General features: G+C 40.9%; 1 protein-coding gene across 1 annotated transcript in view; it reads right to left on the bottom strand.

Moving 5' to 3' along the window:
• cdkal1 (CDK5 regulatory subunit associated protein 1-like 1) overlaps positions 1 to 21813 on the bottom strand; it is a 244967-nt gene that overhangs the window by 164683 nt on the left and 58471 nt on the right. The window contains exons 5-6 of the mRNA XM_031751788.2: positions 5447 to 5543; positions 1824 to 1872 (exon numbers count right to left, since the gene is read on the bottom strand). Coding sequence (XP_031607648.1) covers positions 1824 to 1872; positions 5447 to 5543 — 146 coding nt within the window. The remainder of the gene's footprint in view (positions 1 to 1823; positions 1873 to 5446; positions 5544 to 21813) is intronic.

The following is a 21813-nucleotide window of genomic DNA, read 5'->3' as shown; positions in this document are numbered from 1 at the left end:
AACACGTCCTATCATTTACTACAGGTAGTAACTTGAAGTCTTTATTACACAGATGCACTATGATAAAAAAGCAGCTTTACAACTGTGAGGTATCCTTATGAAATCACGGATGTTTAATTCATTTAAAGTCTGGAACTAAATGAAAAAGTCACACATGCTAAGAAGCGAGTCCCCAAAAGCATGTGAGTACTCTTGTCATGTGGAAAACAGGACCTGCAAGCAATTTCGGCACAGCAAAGACCTGTATCTATTAGCAGTTCATTGAAGTAAGTATTTTAGTAGCCATTACGATAGGCAAATCCCCCAGCTTTAAGGTTTATGCCCAGGCCTCTGAGACGAAATAACAGCTCTCAGTTTATACGAGGTCATAAAGAACAGTAATGATACTGGGGAAATTAGTTTCTATGGAGGGGCTGATGGTGGGAGGAAAAGGGGAGGGAAAGAAACAGGGGGGTGAGAGGCGAAAGAGAGGAAGGGAAGAGATCAAAAGATGTAGGAAGGGTGGGAGAAAGAAATGGGGGGGGGGAAAGACAGAATGAGCAAATCACAGAGAAGAAAGAGGGAATAAAAGTCACAGAGTAGATGTGTGACTGTGAGCTTGTGTGCAGCCTGACAGTTTAGGCTTGATGACACATTGTAAAATTAAGCCTTAGTTCAGCTGTCCTTCATTAGAGTGAAGCCTGCAGTGCAAAGTAGTCACTCAGACGCGCGCACACACACACACGCGCGCACACACACACACGCACAGTGTAAACTCAATCTGTTCTTTATTAGAGAACAGCTGGGGGTGTATGACAGCTTGACTAGACTCACTCACACTGTAAACTCTCTCTGACCTTCATTAAACAGCTAAGTGTGGTGGTTCGCTAACAGTTTAAACGAATGACCTATAACTGCCATGTGTGTGTCAGTGAGCTGCTCAGACAGAGAAGATCATCTAAGAAGCAGCTCAGACAGTTGGACAGGTTTCGCCACAAAAACTGAAGATTTTGCTTTAAAATACACACTAAAAACAAATATTTAGTCAAATGTAGTTGTTTTTTGTTCTTTTTAGTTTACCATGACAACATAAAATGCATGCTCTTTCTGGATTTTTTTAACAGTGTTAGTATAATATTAAGTCATCAGCATTTGGTTATGTGCTCTTCTGATGCAGTGTGATACACTCTGATTCTTACCGGTCAAGTAGTAAGGTAGTAAAAGTGGAGAGACTAAAATAAAATGGCTAAAATAATACACGCGGTGGTTAGCACTGTGACCTCACAGCAAGAAGGTCCTGAGTTCAATTCCACCATCAGGCCGGGGTCTTTCTGTGTGGAGTTTGCATGTTCTCCCCGTGTTTGCATGGGTTCTCCCCGGGTCCTCCAGCTTCCTCCCACAGTCCCAAGACATGCACTTAGTGGGGATAGGTTAGTTGGAAACTCTAAATTGCCCATAGGTATGAATACGGCAGTGAATGTGAGTGCGAACGGTTGTCTGTGTATATGGGTCAGCCCTGTGACAGACTGGTGACCTGTCCAGGGTGTGCCCTGCCTCTCGCCCTAAGACAGCTGGGATAGGCTCCAGTGCACCCCGCGACCCTGCCAAAGGATAAGCGGAAGCGAATGGATGGATGGTTGGATAAAATAATACATCTTATTCATTCCAAGCATAAGTGCATATTTGTTTTGTGTAGTAGTCGGGATATGGATTTGTGTTTGAGGACCTTGGTTTTGAGTTTAATTGTGGTGGTTAAGCTTGGCTAGGGAAGGCATTACATTAAAGACCACACAAAGACAGTAAAACAAGGATGCGTGTGTGTGTGCCTTTGTGTGGTAAAATACCTTTAACAGCCTCGTCCACTACTTCCACCACTCGATCAATCTGCTGGACCTGTAACACAAAGAAACAAGAGAAAACTTTATTGATCCTGGAAACCCAAGTCCTCACAGTCAAACAGAAGCCTGATATTGACGACCCACAGACACACTGATACTCTGATCCACATTTAAACAAGGTGGATATGCAAATATACACAAAGGCCATATGCAATAAGAGCAGAGACAAATAAGTGCAAAAAGCTACAATCACCAGGCAGGATTAAGGAATATGGATTTCCTAAATGCCACTGAGTGTTTGTTGTGTATGTGCTGACAAAGATGTTCTGTGATAGATCAGACCATATAGGTAACAATAAAGCATTGCCCAAGTCCATAGCTGTGTTTTTCTCCTCATTGTCTCACATGGAAAACAAATCCTGTAGTTCTGCTAATGGATACTGTAATGAACCACCGCACTAATATAAAGAGAATAAACAAGACCCCCACGGGCCACAGTTTAATAACAGGCAGACTTTAAGGAGGGTAATCTGGATACTAAAAGACCCAGAATATTAAACGAGTAGTTCAAACTTTACTTATCTACCGACCGATATTACATGAAGAGGAAAGGAAGCAGAACGAGTGAAAGAAAGAAAGAAACAGAACACTGTAGTGACAGGAGAGAAAAAAAAAAACTGATCATTTTTCTGCTGTTATTTTCCTTTTGCTCCTCCCAGCATCCCTTACACCTCGAATTCTCTTCACTTTCGCTTTACATTCTGGCCCTTGGCACTGGCTCTCAATGCCTTCAGGCCCATCACTTAAAATAAGCCTCCTTTCAAACACACACACTCAGATTCACACTGTGCTTTGCAGGAAGCAGTTACTTGCATGCCGCATGCCGGAGTAAAACCTTTTTCAATGTAATGGTCAAGCAATCTGGGCCCATTCAGAGCAGCAGCAGGCGTCCCTACTTAGAGAAAAACTCAGGTGTACATTTCAGCTATTAATTTAGATCGCACTTTTCAACTTTGGCTGTTTTTAAATCCTCCATTGTACCCATAGAAAGAAAAAGATAAATACTGATATATTCAGCAGGGTTGTTGTATGTAAAAGCAGTCACATGTCTACTGGATGTGATACATTTCTGGCTGTGTTTAAGCTTTATTTTTAAGGTTTGTTGTTCTATTACCATAACTTAATGACAAGCAGTAATGTGACATCTATAGTATTTTGATTGAACTTCAATAAAGTCATTAAAAATGTATATTTTTAAAAAACAGGACCATCCTGTGAAAGCTGAGGTGTGACATGTCCTGCTCACAGCTTTGCATGCCCATTCCGATCCTCTGATTACTTAACCAGGACTGTGTAGGTGTGTGTAGGTGTGCGATGCATGTCAGTTACAGGATGCGACAAGTCTAGCTAAGAAAAGCGAAACACTGCGGGCTTGCGTGACTGTCTATGAAGCTCACACAATACATTTGCAGTCATTAAACAGCAACTTCAAACAAAAAAAGCACAACAGCAATAAAACACCACTCATAAAAGCTGGCAATACGCACACAGGTCAGATAAAATGAATTCAATAGAAAGGCCCGCCTATTTATTTTTAACTACACTCCTTATCTGGCCGTTAGTGCAATCACTATACACAAATTCTGAACTTGTATTTGCATCCAATTTGCATAACCCACCAACTGCCACTATCACTACATGTTCCATTGTGGGAATACAGAGGGACTCTGTGCATTCTCATATATTTATGTCTGGGTTTGTTACAAAGTGTGCCTGTTCATGCATGCGTGTGTTTTTAAGTTAAAGATGCTTGTCACTGAAAGCTCTGGCAGTTATAAGCTGTTTGTGCCTCACCCTGAAGCCTATTATATACACAAGCCTGTTTATCTGAATAGAATCATATTATGCATGCATGTCACTATATCTGAATCTTATTAAGTTACATAGTGGCATTTTTACTTAAACTGAATAACATTATTTATTGTTAAAGATATTTAACTTAGCATTTGAGCTGCCCTCAATCCATTCAATTTAAGGTAGTGGGATGCTGCAGACTTGTCAGCTGCACATTTATGATGCAAATCTCATATTCCACCACATCCCAAAGGTGCTCTTCTGGATTGAGATCTGGTGACTGTGGAGGCCATTTGAGTGCAGACATGTTCAAGAAATCAGTCTGATATGAATGAAGCTTTGTGACATGGTGTGTTATCCTGCTGGAACCAGCTAACAGAACAGGGGTACACTTTATAAAGGGTTATGGTCAGCAACAACACTCGAGTAGGTTGTGGTATTTAAATGATGCTCAGTTTGTACTGAAGTAAATATACCCCACACCATTGCACCACCAGCACCTTTGTATGGAGCCTGAACTGTTACTACAGGGCACCATGGATCCATGTTTACATGTTCTTTACTCTAACTTCTGACACTAACATATGAAGTTTGGTAAGCTTGTGCAAATCGTAGCATCAGTTTTCTTTTCTTAGCTGACAGGAGCTCTCATGGCACTGCCTATCTGCTTCAAGGTTAGACATGTTATGCATTCAGAGACGTTCTTCTGCATACCTCATTTTTTTTGATTCACCGCTGCTTTCCTACCAGCTGCCACTCATTCTTTTTCTCCTGTTTTTGGATTATTCTCTGTAAACCCCTAGAGATGGTTGTGTGGGAAAATCCCAGTAAATAAGAAGTTTCTGAAATATTCAGACTATCCTGACTGGCACTATCAACCAGGTCACATTCAAGGTCACGTGAAGCACCTTTCAGGTTAAACTTCAGCACTTTGTCTTGACGTCTACAAGCCTCAATGCGCTCAATAGTTGCCATGTTACTGGGTAATTAGTTGTCTGCATTAACAAGAAGCTGAACAGGTGTAACTAGTGAAGTGGCCACTTTGTATATGTGTTAGGCACAGAAGTGTTAGGATGATTTTGTCCAGGCTGCACTGTGGGAGTGTGCTGAAAAGCAAACAAACAACGAACTGAATCAATTATTCAATGGGGAACACTCATTTAGCTATTAACTAACAACAGACTTGACATATCCATTAGTTCCTTTCTGTGACAGCAAAGGTGAAACAGAATAATTCATCTGCTCTGTATCTCTTTGTTATGCACTCCAATCACTCACCAGTGGCTGGTAAGCAAAGCAGAATAGCTCAGTTAAAACAAGTAACAAGTTAAAACTTATTTATTGTCATATATTTGTCTGTTTGCCGCTTGTACTCTCTTAAATATATTAATACTAGTAGCAAAAGTAACTAGAGGGCTAGACTGCCCCATGCCACCTTTAAAGGAAGCAGTCTATGCTGAGGAATCATTGACGTGTCCTTTCCTAGCTCCGTCTCTGTTCACCCATAACACCTCCCCATAGTACAGGAGTTAATGTACCCGATCTTCCTCTTCATGCAGAACATTTGTGACTGGGAAATGTTCTGCCTGAAGAGAATGAGTACAAGGCAGAGCAAGGTTAGCTGCCCGGTGAATGACATCCCGATCAATCTCGAAACGCGTGTCCGTCTGTACTCGTCATCGGACACAAAGGAAGATAAAGAGACGCACCCTACCATATATTAGTCAGACTTTAATAAGTCAAAATACACAGATGTTCAAATAAAGTACACGTACCCCAATGATGCTGAGACCTTTGAGGTAATCCATCCTTGGCTGGGCCTGGGGAACGCATCCTGCTACTACCACCTTTTTCTCCTGGTCCTGGGCTTTTCTGTGCAAAAGAAAAAAGAAATAAGCATACAATAAGAGGTTAACTGTAATATATGACAAACACTACTGTTTTACTGTTCCACTTTCTGATTTAACCCAGGAAAAACACTATGATCAAAAATATACAGTTAATGTATCCTTTGGATCCTTTTGAAGATGAAAATTTTATTTTAGAACCTCAACGGTTAAAATTAAAATGAGTCCTTCATATCATATGTGCTTAAGTCTTCCCCTCCGACCATCTGTGTGCATGTAATTTTTGATCTCCACTAGAAAATTTCTTAGGCTGACATATTCTAATGCAATTTTCAATGAGAGTAAATACTTTTCGATAGCTTGGGAAATTAATGAATCCAAGCTTATGCTTCATTTGGCAGAATGCATCTGGCCCCCGACCCATTAAAACAGATTTCCAAACGGCCTTGCCAAGCCAATCACCACTGTTTATTTAAAATGACCACACTGTAGGCTTTTTACATTTTCACCTCAGCCCTACATTGCACATTTCTTTGCTCTGACTGATTTAAGGTCCAGAAGCGTTTTCATCTGTAGCTGATGAAAACAGCTTTTGAAATCATTGCTGGAGTAAGATGTTCCCAGCTAATTGCATTTATCTTTGCACGTAAGGCTGCTGTGTTCCTAAGTTATTAATGGATAACGGCTTGACAACAGTGCAAACAAGCAAAATCAACCGCATGCAGTGATAAAACCTGTCTGTATGTTCTAGCATATGAAACAAACCTCCAAATTCTTCTGATACCCAATTCTTAAAGTCAAACTCTAGAAGTTACAGAAAAAAACAATTTAAACTAAAGTGTGGATTTAATTAAATTGTGCACATCTATGAAATAAATCTTGGTGGAACTTAAAAATTAATTTTAAAAAACTAACGTGAGTTAATTGTCCTCAGAATTTGCCCTGTCATGCAAATTCACTCTGGGACAAATTATTAGGTGATCGAGAAAATGCTCAGTATATGAAGTTGAGAACACCATTATTTCAGTCGCTAAATGGTTGAGCCCAAAAACGTACAGCTCTAGTTTTTGATTGGCCACTGCAGTACCTTAATTCTTTCCGTGTTCACACATTTTGGTGTAGATTTGCTGCTGTGCTTGGGATCACTGTCCTGGCGTAAGACTGAATTTCAGCCAAGCTTTAGCCTCCAATTTGAATCTAGAATATGTTGGTAAACAGAAGAGTTCACGGTCGACGCCACAACTGCAAAGTGTCCAGGCCCTGTGGTTGCAAAACAAGCTCAAATTCTTATCCCTCCACGACCGTTTCTGAACAGTTGGCATGAGGTTGGCTGATATGCTGTGCTTGTTTTTTTACAAACGTGGCGCTGTACAAACATGGACACAGTACATCGCTCCAGAAATCTTGTGGTTTCTTCAAATGAAACTGTATAAACCTTAGCCATGCTGCCATGTTCTTTTTTAGAAAGAATTGGCTTTATCCTGGGAACTGTACTCAACTTTCACATTTAACATGCTAACTGCAGCCTGTAGCTTCTGAGATGTAGCTCTTGGGTTTTTCACAATTTATCCGACCATTACATGATCTGAACTTGGAGGGAATACGGCGATATGTAAAAATTTACCAACCGCCAATCGTCAGTCCAACAATCGCCGATGGGTGATATGTTCGCGCATGCGTGGACTTTTTGATGGGCGGGGCAATGTAATCATGCACGGACAGATTTGCACGTTTACAACACAGAATAGGTCCAAACATGGACGAACTAGTTTCCCCCCCCTCCAAAAAAACAAACAAACAAAAAAAAAACCAAAAAACGCTGTCAGCGTTAACGCGGCTTAAACACGGTCATCACGATTAAAATTTTTAACACTCTCAACCCATCTGGAGCGCAGAATGAACAAAATTTGGACAAACTCCCGAAATGCGTTGACAGAGACATTTCAGGGATTTTAACTCAGTCTGCGCTCCATATGGGTTAAATGTTAATCGTGTCATTAACGATGACGGGTTAATGCTGACGGCACTAAAAAAAAAAATAAAGTCGCCAATTTGGGATTTCTTTAGCTTTAAACCGGATGAAAGAGGTAAACCTAAGGATGTAACCAAAGCGGTGTGCCGCTTGTGCAGACGTAGAGTGCGAGGTAAGTACTCAAACACGACTACCTTGCATGAGTATGCACGTGTCCACCATCCGGCTGAGTATGCTAGACTCTCACCAGCTTCTGCAACAAGTATTTGGGCGCACTCTGAGGAGGGTGCATTTGCTCGCAGATGAAAGAGGGTGCTGTTAAAACAGCGCTATTAATTTTTTTTCTGTTGACTGCTTCTATTAGCTCCATCATTATTAGCAAACTTCCTCATGAGCAAATAAATAAATAAATCACCCTTGTAAAAGCTATCGACAATAGATAGTCGATATATTCGTCCAATCGCCCAACCCTAGTATGAAGCACATATAGCAAAGCATGGATTAGACCTGAGGTGGAAAACTAGTAAACAAGGCACAATTTTTTCTTTTCACATTAATTAAGGTACAGTATGTGTACATACATGTGTTTTTTATACTACTTAAATTGGTAATGCATAAAATCCAATATTGACAGTAAAACAAAGCGATGTCAAACATTTCACATTGCATGTCAAATATTTACAATATTGATTAATAACTGGTAAAACACTTAACAGGGCTTTAGAAATCCTAACTGATAAGACAATCTGAAGTAAAAAGCAGCGAGGTAGTGAATTCATGAAACAAACCAGAGGGAAATTGTGTGTGTATTTGCGAGTGTGCATGTGGATTTATGCAAGTCTTTATGTCACATCCAGTTAGTGACAGTGAGATTTAAGGCATTCGGTCTGTCTGACAAAAGCTTTTGGAAGAGCTGCCCAGACTCTGCAATGAATCTTTAATAATGAAGCCTCCTGACAGCTGGAGTGAAAGAGGGAGGTAGAGAGGGAGGGATGGGAGGGATGGAAGAGGGGGGAGGAGGATGCTTGTAAGTGAGGTAGGAATCATAGGAGTAGGCAGCAAGGAGCAGCAATGAAACTGGATGCAGCAATGAAACTGGATGCAGAACTGTCAGCTGTGTTTTAATTTAGACTGTTTGATTCTTCAGGAAAACAAAGAAAGTGATGAAGGTGGGGAGGGTGGGGGTGGGAGAGCATGGTGTGATGGGAGAAAGATCTGTGAAGGTAGACATCGCAATTCAAAGCCAGTTTAATCTGTCTCGTGTATGAGAAATGAGGGGACTGATAAAAGCTAAAGTTTGTATGAGAGAAGAGATGGAGGGGGAAAAGAGATGAAAGCAAATATTAAGGACTTTTGTCATTATTTGATTATAAGAAGCTGCTTGCATTAGGCAGTGTAGTTTCAGAACCAGAGTCTGTTTTACTGGAAAAACAGGTACATCAGTGCACATACAAGGGAATTTAAGTCCAGTATATTTAGTGTTATATAATGCTTGTATATAAATTCTAGGAAAAGGGATAGAAAGAATGAGAGTTTTCTAACACCAGAAAAAAAAAATGGTGGGCAGACATAAACTTTCATGACTAGGTTAAGTGAGTCAGAAAAGCCCGGACAAAAGAGTCGGTATCTGTTTAGAGTAGCTTGTTCTTCCCACACTGGCAACACCACACATACAGACACACTCACAGTAGGGGTGCGTCTGCATAATTCACACTGTCTCCTGCCAAAATGCGCCAAACGTTCCTTTAATGCTCTGCTCGCTCTTTGCACACAGACTCGGAGCCATAGCTGACACAGCGAGTAAGCAGACAGCGCCTGAGTCGCCGCCTCAGTGCCCCAGGGGGAACGGGCCAATCACGCCGCACGCAGTTCCTGGGTGGGATGAGACGGAATGGGATTATGCGATGCGGTTGCCGTGGTGATACTTTTGAGCCCAACCAAGCGCTCGTTGCCAGTGACCCGGACTAGAGCAGATGTCCCCCAAGATCAGACGACGAGGTGTGTGTGTGTGTGTGTGTGTGTGTGGGACTACACACACGTTTCTCTTTGACTTCTTTGGCACCTCGCCCTAAATCTCTACGGCCCTCTGTCAACTCTTTGTCACCACTCTCCATTGCCTCAGGACCACACACAGACACACAGACACACACACACACACACACACAGACACACACACATGCTTCAACGATACAATGCATACACACGGTCCTGGCTGGCAACGCCATCAGTGCACAATATTCTATGCATACATGTATGACCTCTGTGATATGTATGCATGGTACAGAGTGCTGTGCTGTACATACAGGTTTTTAACAGCTCAGTAGACACAGTGAATCAGTCAAATTAAACCAGACTAAATGTCCAAGTGAATTGATCAGGTTGACTTGGGAGATGTCCCTGCTATGAATATGACATTAAAATAACTTTAGGCACTGGATGGACCGCAGTGCATGACCTATATAAAGGCCTCTTCAACTTTGTCACAACAAAACCTGAAGTGAAAGAGAGGCCCTTCCTTAGTGGATTACAGCAGCCGCTGGAACTGAGATATAGTGACATCATATAAACGGAGCTAATATGCTGAAGTCTCCAAGTGCCACACATCTGAAAAAAGGTTATGATGACAAGAAAAATGACAAACAAAAGGTATCAATCTTTATCCTTTTTATGAAATGCTTTTTAACATCGCACATGGAGCATCACTTTGGGTTTATAGGAAAGGTTTGTGTTGATCTGAACCGAAGACCACTATCCTACACTGCTATGGTCAACAAGTTAGCCACTACCTCCCACAGAAACATTTCATGTGTATTTTCCATTGTTTAGATCAAACCACAACAATTATCAGAGGCACTAAAACCTAGACGCCAATCTAGTGAGGTTTCTTAGTCAGAGCAAGAATGAAAGCCAGGAGTCTGTTTATTAGGCAGAAACTATCACAAAGTTCTGTGACTCAGACTTAAAAATCAAAGACCGATTTAAATTCTCCTTGTGTGGTGCTGCAACAGTTCCAGTGTGTCTGCCATTGTTGGTTTGCACATTGTGCATCTGCAAGGCCCACTGGATCTCATTCAGTCTTGCCAAATGGCAGCACTTCAATTTTAATTTTATTTTAGCCTCAGGATGTTTCAAGAAAACGTAGCATGGGCAATATGACCCTAAGGAAAGAACATAATAGCATATATTCTGAATATATCTGGTCACATCATCATGATCCTTGATGGAAAAATTCAGATGAGTTTGCCACATCTTCTCTACACAAGTTTGACTTCCATGGTATCATCACAGTCACACACGTGCAAGTGCAAAGAACTGTAGCATCGCACTGGAAGAGGTCTAGAGGTGCACAAGGAGGCGATGCTGAAGGAAAAACCATCTCTACATAAACATATCCACCATAGTTTGTGGTTTTGTATTATACTTCTTTCTTTCTAGCCTGCCTACAGTTGTTGGTGGTGTCGTAGTGTAGAGGTCGCACGCATAAGTCCATGCGGTCGCAACAAACTGGACACCAGCACAGAGTTTTGCGCACACCCTCTGATTTTGAAGGTCACATCACGGACACCAACAGACCCCTAGCATACTTGCAAACATGGTGAGTATAACGCTGGTGTAACTGTGTCCTCTCAATGACTCTCCCTGCTGCTCAACATCCTCAGCCCTACATAGTGGGGGAGAGGATGAGCTCATTACACACACACACACACACACACACACACACACACACACACACACACACACACACACACACACACACACACACACACACACACACACACACACACACACACACACACACACACACACACACACACACACACACACACACACACAGAGCCAGCCATATGCTCCTTTACAAGCATGTTGCTTAAAGGATGAGGTCATACTGGTAAGAGTAGCGAGGAGTTTTGTGTAGGTGAGATGTACACACTGGCGGTTTAGCGTGATTTGAATTCGATGCATTTTGGGGGAAGCAAAGTCCAAAACACACACTTGCCAACATGTCAGGTGTGTCCCTTCTTCTCCTTTCCCTTTCCTATATCTGGCTTGTCCTTGCGCCTCTGTCTCCCTCATCCTCTCATCTCCACTCCGACAGTTGTTTCTGGCTGATTTGACAGCGAGCCAGCCACTCGGCACACTCCTGACCTCTCTGCATTAGCATAAGCAGCAAGGGGCAAGGTTAAGTACCCATCAAGCCTCAGTAATTAAGATGTGAACCGGTGTGTGCACAAGTGTGTGCGAATGTGAGGCCAAATGTATCTAATCTTCCACTTCATTTATGTGCCACTTCCACAAACTTCTACATACAGAATAATTCAGTCTCACAGATGGTCACTGTCCTAATTTCAATTCCAGGATGGATATCGAAGTCTAAAACTTTACCTTACATACGTTTGAGCTGCTTCAATATATGTTTTATTCATTGTTCCATATTTATTTCCCCACGTGTTTCATCCAAGCAGCAGCAGCAGGATATGGATCTGCGCTGACTGACAGCACAGGCTGTTACTCTGATGAAGAATGTAGCCTTCCCTGAGTGAATAAGTACATCGGCAAAGTTTACCCAAAACAACTGTCAAAACACAAACAATATAAATAAAACAGCAGCTAACTCTGGGCCTAAGGGATCTGACTGCAGACAAACTAAAATAAATGAAAGCCATTAATGTAGTGGAACAGGATCCTGTAGGAGATGTTGCTGAGAGAGAGAGAGCGAAGAGAGAAGAGGGAGAAAAGCAAAGAGGGATTGAGTGAAACTGTGAAAAGAACATCTTTATAAGAAGGAGAGAGAAAAGACAGCACAGGGGTGTCAGAGAGGAAATGGTTGAAGCTAGAAGAGATCAAACACAGGGAAACCTGAGAGCAAAGTCTCATAGATCCCACCCGAAGTTAACTGCCAAATGTAAGGTTGACCTTTTAAAGACCAACGAGCGTCCATGAGCCATCTATTCCAGCTCAGACGGTCAATACAGTACAGCAATACTCTGTTGCTGCGACTGAATGATAAGCCTGATGTCTTTAACTGCATTTACACTAACTTTAGATTACAGAGGCTCTCTTTATCAATATCTGTTATTATTGTTGTAATATAGGATAATGACGACTGCTAGGGCTGTTCGATATAACGATATATATCGGATGACGATATAAAAACGTCTATCGTTTCATTTTACGCTATCGTTTGTTTCGTGGTGTCGCAAAATAAACTGTTTACGGCAATATTTTTTCGTCGTTTTGATGTCACTGTAGTGGCTATATTAATTTCTCTCTCTCTCTTATATTTAATATAACCACACTACAGACGGATAAGCGCCTGTTTTTATGCGTTGTCGTTAGCAGCAACGACGGTAAAACCATCGCTTGTTTATTTTCCACATAAACCTTTCACAATAAAGCTCAAGATCCTGTTGAGACTTTTCAAAATAAACTGAATCATGTGAAAAATTATGCAGAGTATTTACGAATGAGAAGCGTCAGGTGCTAAAAAATAAACATTTGACTCAAACGTTAGAACAGGCTTTTCCCCGCAGCACGCTGTGTAATAAATACTCACAAAGAAAACGGCGGCCGTTACAACCTGTGTCTAAAAATGTATCGTTTAATGCATCGGTTAAAACACTCGACTCCAGGTACGCCCAGCTAGAAACACTTCAGCTGCCCGAGATTCACAGAATTTACAGAAAATGTTACATTTTTGTGATTTATATCGTTATCGGGACGATAGATGTCTTATATCGAGATATGAGATTTTGGTCATATCACACAGCCCTAACGGCTGCCTTCCAAAGGAGTGATTTTCCCAAATGAATCAGTGTTTTGATGGGAAAAAAGGATATAATCAGAGCAAATCCAACCCAGCAGAATGGCAAACTTTGCATGATTTGTCTTTAATCTGGTCAATACACGAACATGGACATTATTCTGTGCTGTTATTTTGAAATTTTACATCAGTGTTAATGTACCAGAATTAACTTCACTGTTACTTGCTGTCCAACAAAACCATCCATCTATCAGCTACACTCACTTATCTTCAAAGCAGCCACGGCCTGTACAAGCTGACACTCGGTTAGAGGCGAGGTACACTGAAGTGTGTTTGTGCTAAATGGCGAGGGGCTGTGGGATCAGTCAGGAGTGTATTTGAAACTGGCAATGAGTAAAACGAAGGATAAAGGGCACATCTATTAGCACATCTTCATCAAAAAGTGAAAAGACAGGGAGGAAGGCTGACAACAAAACTCAAAAGGAAATGAAAGAGAGAAATGTAAAGGTCAGGGGCTGCTATAGTTCCTTGGGACCTCTCCCTTTCTTTCAAACACTCAGACATATAAATTCTTCAACAGAGCTGTGTGGGGTTTTTTTTGTTTTGTTTTAATTGGATAGACCGAGGCAAGCAAAAGCAAAACTAAATGACAAATTAAAAAACAAATAGACAACAAGACCAGCAGCAGAGAAGGGACGTGTGGATTAATCAATAAAACATAACTACATGAAAGCAGATCTCATAAACATGCGTTATGGAATATGACGGTAAATGCAATATAAAATTGGGCAGCCTAAGCGTTGAAGACAAGCTGTGAAAGCATCACTGCCTCGAGTCACCGCAATGGTGGTCAGGCCCAGTCCACCTGAAAACATAACCACGTAGAGAAGGAGAAAAAAATCATCATAATAATAAAAAATTAACAGCATGGCTCATTTTCAGTTTTGCACATTTATTACTAATGTGCTTAATAAAAGCATTCACATTTGAGCTGTGTTTTACAGGATACAGGCCAATCAAGATCTGGTGACCAATCAATGCACATCTATAACACAGCAAGTTTATGGCCAGCTCACATGGCCTTTGGGTATATCAGAGATCGGGCTGCAGACCAATTGTCAACATGGGGCTAGTAAAAACAAGTCAGACAAAATGCAAGGCTTACAGATTACAGCCTTTAAAAAAAGAAAATACCTGCCACGCCGGCCCAACGCTGTGAAAGGGACGACATCTGTCTTGTAAAAACTGCTGTATGTGTGATAAATATTCCATTACTATAAATGAGTTGTATTCACCACTTGAGTGGTTCGTAATAGAGAAAATGCTAGTTAAAAAAAACACAACAGCGCACAAACATTCGGACACGCAGACTCAGGGAATAACTTTAGCTAAGCTGAACCTGAATCCTGGGAAGAGCCCCAAGAGTCCCATTTCTAATGCAAAGTCCTGCAATCTATATGTGAGACGCTTATGGAACAATGACATGGTGCCAGCCCAGCAGCCTCAAGCTGCGCTGAAGAGGCAGAAAGGGGAAACAAACACACGCAGCTCATGAAAGCAGAGGGTTTGTATACTTTAGAAACCAGGAAGGATCTCACGAAACAGAATCGCATGCTTAGAACAAACATCAACTGGAAAATGCATCGCACATAGCTCCTGTTTGGGAACGGCGGCAGTTATACAATAGTGTGGCAGCTTTAGTGTCAGACTGAACAGGTCATTTCAGTGGGGAATAAAGATATTTACCATGGTAAGCCACAGCCACTCCCCATGAGGCCTTTTGCCTTTGTGTTAAACTGAAAATGTATGAGAATGTTAGCAGCCGGGAAACAAGCGTTTGACTTCCTCCATTTGTGCAGGGCTTGTGCATGAGCGACTATGTTTGTGTTTCTGTGCAATTATTTTGATCCAAAAGAGGAAACGAGCGAAGAATCTTTGCTGGGATGACACAGGTGAAAGGACATTTTGGTTGAATGGATCCCTACAAAATTAGTCCAAGCATAAACAATCATGATTGGTTTCAAGGTCATAAATTATTACAAGCAAGGGTTTGGAAAAGTGGAATGGCACATGCTCAGTGACCTGGAATGCATCAACAGTCTTTGCAAACCAACATATTTTTTTTTTATTTTTACAAAAGACAAAGACAGAATAATTACACCATTCAAATAAGTAAGGGTTGCATAGCAGTACTCAAATTGTCTAAAAACGCAACCCCAAAAAAAACTTATTAGCAACTAATTTCTTGGTTGATTAAAAGGAAGAAACTGACTGATTAGAATTAATCAAAACACTCAAAAACAGTCATAATTGGGCACAGTTTAAAGGACAGGGATAAACTTGGTCCATATACATAATGTGTATGTATTTACACATACAATAGTAAGGGTTATTTTGAAATGCATGGCAGACTGATGCAAACAGTCAAACTATTCAAACCTTTTCTTGCAGGTTAGGTTTCTTGTGGTTAGGGATTGCCAGTTGACTCTGACACAGCATGCATACAAATAATCATTTCCTAGATTATAACACTACAGAAACGAACTGCGACTGTCTTCCGTCTCACTTTCCACCTTGCTGTTCTACAACTTCTGGCACAGAGAGAGGGTTGCTGCCACCTGCAGTAAAGTCTGGCTACATAACATGTAAGACTCCACAGTTAACTTTTGTTTTACATTATTTATATTATGAATATTTACCACATCATCCAACAAGTACTTCTGCCAAAAGCAGCAACAGTAAATATTCAGTGCATCTAGTTCTGTCTATAACTACAGAATAACAGGAAAACTGTAAATGATGAGATTAAGATGAAGACTAATAATGGGCACTAGGGAACACTCACTTCTGTACTGTAAGCAAACACTACCTCAGAGCTGTTTAGTATATCGTGCTGCAAATGTCTCAACTTCAAGTAAAATCTGTTTCATCTTACTGTAATTCATCTTTTGATGGATATTTCAATATTAGCATAAACACAGGAAATAAAGGGATTTTCTGAACGTGCAGCTTCGATATCATTTTATGTGGGTGGAAGTATTGCAGGGAAGGTGCTGAACGCAACATGAAGCTATAGTGTGCTATACTTGGCAACTCCAGAGAAAAAGTGAGTTTCAGTAGAGAAGACGAGGCTTATTTTCTACTCTGTGTTCACAGCAATCTATACTATGAATATGACTGTGCACTTAATATAGGAGACGTGATTGGGGAGTATGTTCCTCATGTGTAATGTATGTGGCCAGGGAAGAGATGAACAGATAAAAGAAATTATGCATGTTAACCTAGTACTTTGCATCAGTGGAGATCAAGGCAACATGCAGTTCAGCTTTGCGACTGAGCTGACTGACAGTTTGGGAAGAAGTAAACAGACTGCTTTTCATTTCCTGATACACTTGCCTGGCATGAAAGTTTGACTAAAATCTCTTACTGAACATTCAGACTTCTGCGGTAAATCTTTGTAAAGCTAACGACATAACCTCTATGGTTTACACCGTCACCAGCATTCATGCTTTTTATTGGTCGTTTACCTGTTAATTAGCTGGCGGGCCTGTCCCAGTGACACGACAGAAACAAAGTGCTAGATTTTTATACAATGTGACCAAATATATTTGTGCCTCAAGGTTTTCCACTTCGTTGTACACTTCCTCACATCCATTCTCATAGATTTGGTAGTCTCTCTCCAGGAATTCAGGATGTGATTGCTATTCTCTCACTGATGGATTTAAATCAGCCTTTTGAAGCTGAAGGTAAAAAAACAGGCGAGTCACAATAGTTGTGAACTCTTGGAGCAACATGCAGTTAAGAGCTGCAGTGAGGTACACTTCAGGAAGGAAAGGTTTGGGGTTTTTTTTAACAACGCACTTACATATTTAACAAAGAAGTATAAATCTCTTGTGCCGCAATAATGATAAAAACACAAACAAGAAATAAAAGATAAAATTAAATAATTTAGGTTGGTGTGCCGTTATTATTTTTTATGTGAACATTCATTTTTAAAAAAAAAGCAGATATGTGAGTAAATGTACAGTCAGAGCAAAAACACAAGTGTGGGAGTCTCATTATAGAGCTACAAAAGTCTAAGCATCTATTCAGCCTGTTAATTTCCCTGGCTGAAGAGGCTCTACAGTGGCTCATCAGTCCCTCTAAATAAGACCCCTCGTTTTACCACAGCGCCTTATTTATTCTAAATAACATTCTGCTGAAATTCAAGGAAGCAGTGCATACAAAGCCGACTCCGCGACTGAATCGCTTTGCAGGACCTCCTTTCTTTGTAAACATTAATTTATCTAATGCTACTTTTCTTTTCTTTACTCTTCTCATCAGAGTCAACGCCAATTAAAAGGAAGGTTCAAGACTCGCTTCATTATATTAGAAAGGAGGAGGACGAAAAGGGTATGAGGAAGGAAAAGGCTTTACTGAAAGAGGTGGTGATTATGGAATACATTTAGCTTGTTAGAAGGACGCTGAATATTTTTACAGATGCACATGAATAGAGCCGTCTCCACCTCTTTTGTTGAACCGTATTTATTACAGCTTTCTCCTTCATATACTTTCAATTTGTTAGGACCACGTTCAATGCAGACTCATATTCTGTGGTGTACAATAATGAAATGACTTTCAGTTTCTAAGACACTTTAAGAATACATTTGTACGCTGCATCAAAATGAACAATCTTCATTTGAAGCTTAACATTCATTTCCTGTATAAGCTACAATGAAGGACTGCTGTTAACAGCCGGGTAAAATTCTTCTTACACCATGCACGCTGCATGATTTTTAACTATTTGCACCTGCATAACTAAAACACATCTCTTCAAAATCGGTCACTATTCTTAGATTTAATTTTCACATAGGGTCTTGTGTTCATCTGCAAAAGTCTAGATGTTATTTGAGGGTTTTTTAAAAAAATAAATAAATAAATTTCAGTGAGAACAGCTCAAAGCTACAATTACAACATTCAGACTTCTGAACATCCATACACAAAACTGTATAACACAACAAAGTTTACAACACTATACTGTAGTAAGAAGCAACTTAAACATACCCAGGATATTTTCTTTCTACTGTCTGACTTCACTTACCCCAAAATCAGCAACCAGGTTAAGCAGTTTAACATGCTAAGTAATCTAGCTAGAAGCACATAAAACAGACGATGGCAGTGATAAAACTATTAAATGGAAAAAATAGTTACTGTAGTTGAAGTAACAATAATAGCTTATGCTTAATTAACAAGTGAACTGCCTTTGTAATAGCAGGGCTAACCCTTAAGTGACATGGCTATTCCCAATGTACAGCCCTGGAGTGAGTGTAGCTGATACAGAGGAGATGCATCATGGTATCTTGTCTGACAGAATCACATATCCAAATATACACATAATCCCTCGTCATCGCACAAACCCAGAGCCTTAAACAAACGCTCAGATTCCCCGCAGCAGCATCGCTTCCTTGTATATCTGTCTGTTTGTTTACAGTACCTCACATGTTAAGAACTGCCCCAGGTATACTGAGGCTCTGGCTTACCAATCCCTTACAGAGGTTGGCAGCTAACTGTGTACATTTCCACACATGTGTGCTCTGCATATACCTGTGGCTAAGTTGTAAGCCCTGGGCTTCTGTCACTCCAAATAGTGTTTGAGAAATTTCTTGGCTAGCTTGCTCCTGCCCATCAGCTGGTTAAGCAACATTTGAAACGAGCCCTTCTAAGAGTACTGAGATACTTAGATGGCAACATCTCCTAGACAAATATAAAGCGACTGGAAATAATATGCACTATAAAATTCACATTAATACACACAGTTATGTACTGGAACACAATCAAGCGCATGTTTTGTTTACATTGCAAGAAGACATCCACAAATTAGCAACCGTCTGCAACATCTGTATTAGCTCCTCCAGTTCCTTCTTCTTTAAAGCTGACCAGTCACTTCGTGCCGTCATTGGTTTTTCACTCCAATCTTTTCCACTGTGTGCATCGCCCTAAACACACCTCAGGGTTTAAGCATAAATCACGCAAAGGTCGGAGATGTTACTGTCATCTTGCATGACTTAATGTATATCAAGCACTTCTCTATATTTAAACCGTCAAACCTGGATGTGACATCCACTGACTGAGACTTGTTTGTGTCTTCATCAGGCCGATCGGGGTACCGCAAAGCTGGCCAAATAATTCTGCCGTCGCTCGTCACCCTGAAGCTGCATGAAGAGCAAACACACTCTTTTCCTGGGAAAGAATGTCATCTTTTATAACTTGCAGCGAGTATAAAGAATCTCTGTGGCTCAGTGGTAATTTCCAGGTCAGTGCTTGTTTAGCTAGCATTAACAAAAAGGCCTCTGGAATTGTTCGGTGAAAAAAAACAACACAAATGAATAAACAAATAAAGGCAAAGACCAAAACGGGGAATGCAAGAGCAGCTTACAGGTGCTCCTCGAGAGAACGCACTAAACTCTCTCTTACCATTGCTCTTTCCTTTTCTCACATATGAAGAGTATTAATAAATGAGTAGGCATCTGAAAGCAGTTTGCTGAAACAGAGTCGGCCTGTGTGAGACGATAATGTCTGATGTAGTTTTGAAATCCAAGTTTCTGCGCCCAGTTTTTCCTTTCCTTGTTTGTCTCTACGGGTGAAAGGATCCAGGCCGATCATGTTTCAGTGTCACAGGTTTTGGTTTAGTGTCAGAGCCTTCTGTGTGTAACTAAAGATACTTGATAGGAACACAGCAGCTGCTATCCTGTCTGTTACACAAACACCCACACCTGCCACCTGAAGCAGTCAGTCCCACAGGCCTTTTCTTCTTCTTCCTTCTTTCACGCCCACCCACTGAATCAGCAGACATTATGGCATCTCTGTGGACCAGTGTGTCACACGGGTCCAAACACACAAATATGTCTAGAGAGATAATCTAGCATTAACGCATTGTCTTTCATGCCAGGGAGGCGGTTTGAAATCAGGTGAGAGTGGGTGAGAGGGGGGCGGGGCAGCAGGTGTTGTGTGTATACGTGACTTTTTCCTCAGTGCAGGTGAACAGAAGGTCAGAGCGCTACTCTCCATATGCCATCTGTCAGATGAGCTACATCTCTCACTGACATTTCACTACTTGAAATAACGATGTCAAACTACTTAGACTCCAGTCCAGTGCATTCACCGGTAGAGACACACAAACATTAAGTTTCTCATCAAATATTTGGTTTAGTTTGTAGATTTAGTTGCCACATTACACACAAGCGATTCCTTTAAGGGTGCAACATTTGCTTTTTAATCTGTTGATTATGTTTTGAGGTCATTCCCTGCCAAGGCTAGGAACTTTAAAGTGTGAGAGAGAAGCATTTTGAAATGTGACATATGTAGATTTCCACATTATTTCTGCTTGATTAATTCTTTCCGCTTTAGAATTCATGCGCTTTTCATAAATACCTTGATCTGCATGCATTAATACAGATTTACAAGTAGTACCCAAACTTCTCACAACTACAGAAAAGTACTTTGCTGAGTGTGAACATTTGCACTGGAGACATTATACTTCCCTCAGTGAGAGATTGCCTATACAGTGGTCCCTTGTTTATCGCGGGAGTTAGGTTCCAAAAATAACCCTCAATAAGTGAAATCCGCCAAGTAGCCAACTTTAATTTTTACAAATATTATAGATGTTTTAAGGCTGTAAAATCCCTCACTACACACTTTATACACTTTTCTCAGACAGGCATGAACATTTTCACACTTTTCTCTCTTGTTTAAACACCCTCAAAGTTCAAACCTTCGTAGAAAAATAAGACCAAATAAGACCGCGGTTGCCTTTGACGGTGCAAAACGTTTCGTCGACATTGTTGTGTTTGTTGGGGAGAAAACTTACAAACATACAGTACAGCACTTCAGAGTCACACTGCTAGCGATCGAAGATTTATGTAAATTTGACAAGCTGAACGCATTCTGTACTGTACAGGTGTCACGGCATGAGACTGACTGACAATGGTCTACAGCCAATCAGGACGCAGAACACAATGCACTGTAAAAAAATAAAAATTAAAAATAAATAAATAAAAAGCATGCAAAATTGCACAAAAAAAAAAAAAAAAAAAATCAGTGAAGCGGCGAGGCCACGAAAGGTGAACCGCGTTATAGCGCGGGAACACTGTATTCCATTGTTTTGAAAGCTCTAGTCCTTTCACTGGTTGGATAAACGAGATAGGCTAACCAAGAATAGCATAAACAGTATATGAAATGTGATGAAGCCTGTAAACAGAGATGCAGGGCATCTTCTGATTTTCAGTATGCTCTGCGTGGACTGCGGATCAGCAGGTCAGCTTCACGTATGTCCGGTTACGAGCTAGTCTGCTTCACACATGGAACACATATACGGGCTTCCTACAGCCATTTAGCTGCTTGCAGACTCAAAGCCACACGCTACGAGCAGCCGTGTGCTCTTATGGTGTGAGTGTGAAAGATATAAAGTTTGCCAAAGTGAACCACAGGGAACAACCAAAGAAAGTTCTTAAAAACAAACTTAACCATGGCTATCCAGAGGTCAAAGCCACAGACAAGCCACCAGCCTCAGTATGAGCACAGGCT

The sequence above is a fragment of the Oreochromis aureus genome, linkage group 11, assembly GCF_013358895.1.
Source record: "Oreochromis aureus strain Israel breed Guangdong linkage group 11, ZZ_aureus, whole genome shotgun sequence".
Taxonomy (NCBI): domain Eukaryota; kingdom Metazoa; phylum Chordata; class Actinopteri; order Cichliformes; family Cichlidae; genus Oreochromis; species Oreochromis aureus.
Note: the sequence above shows the minus strand (reverse complement) of the source record. Positions and strands in the feature narration are given on the sequence as shown.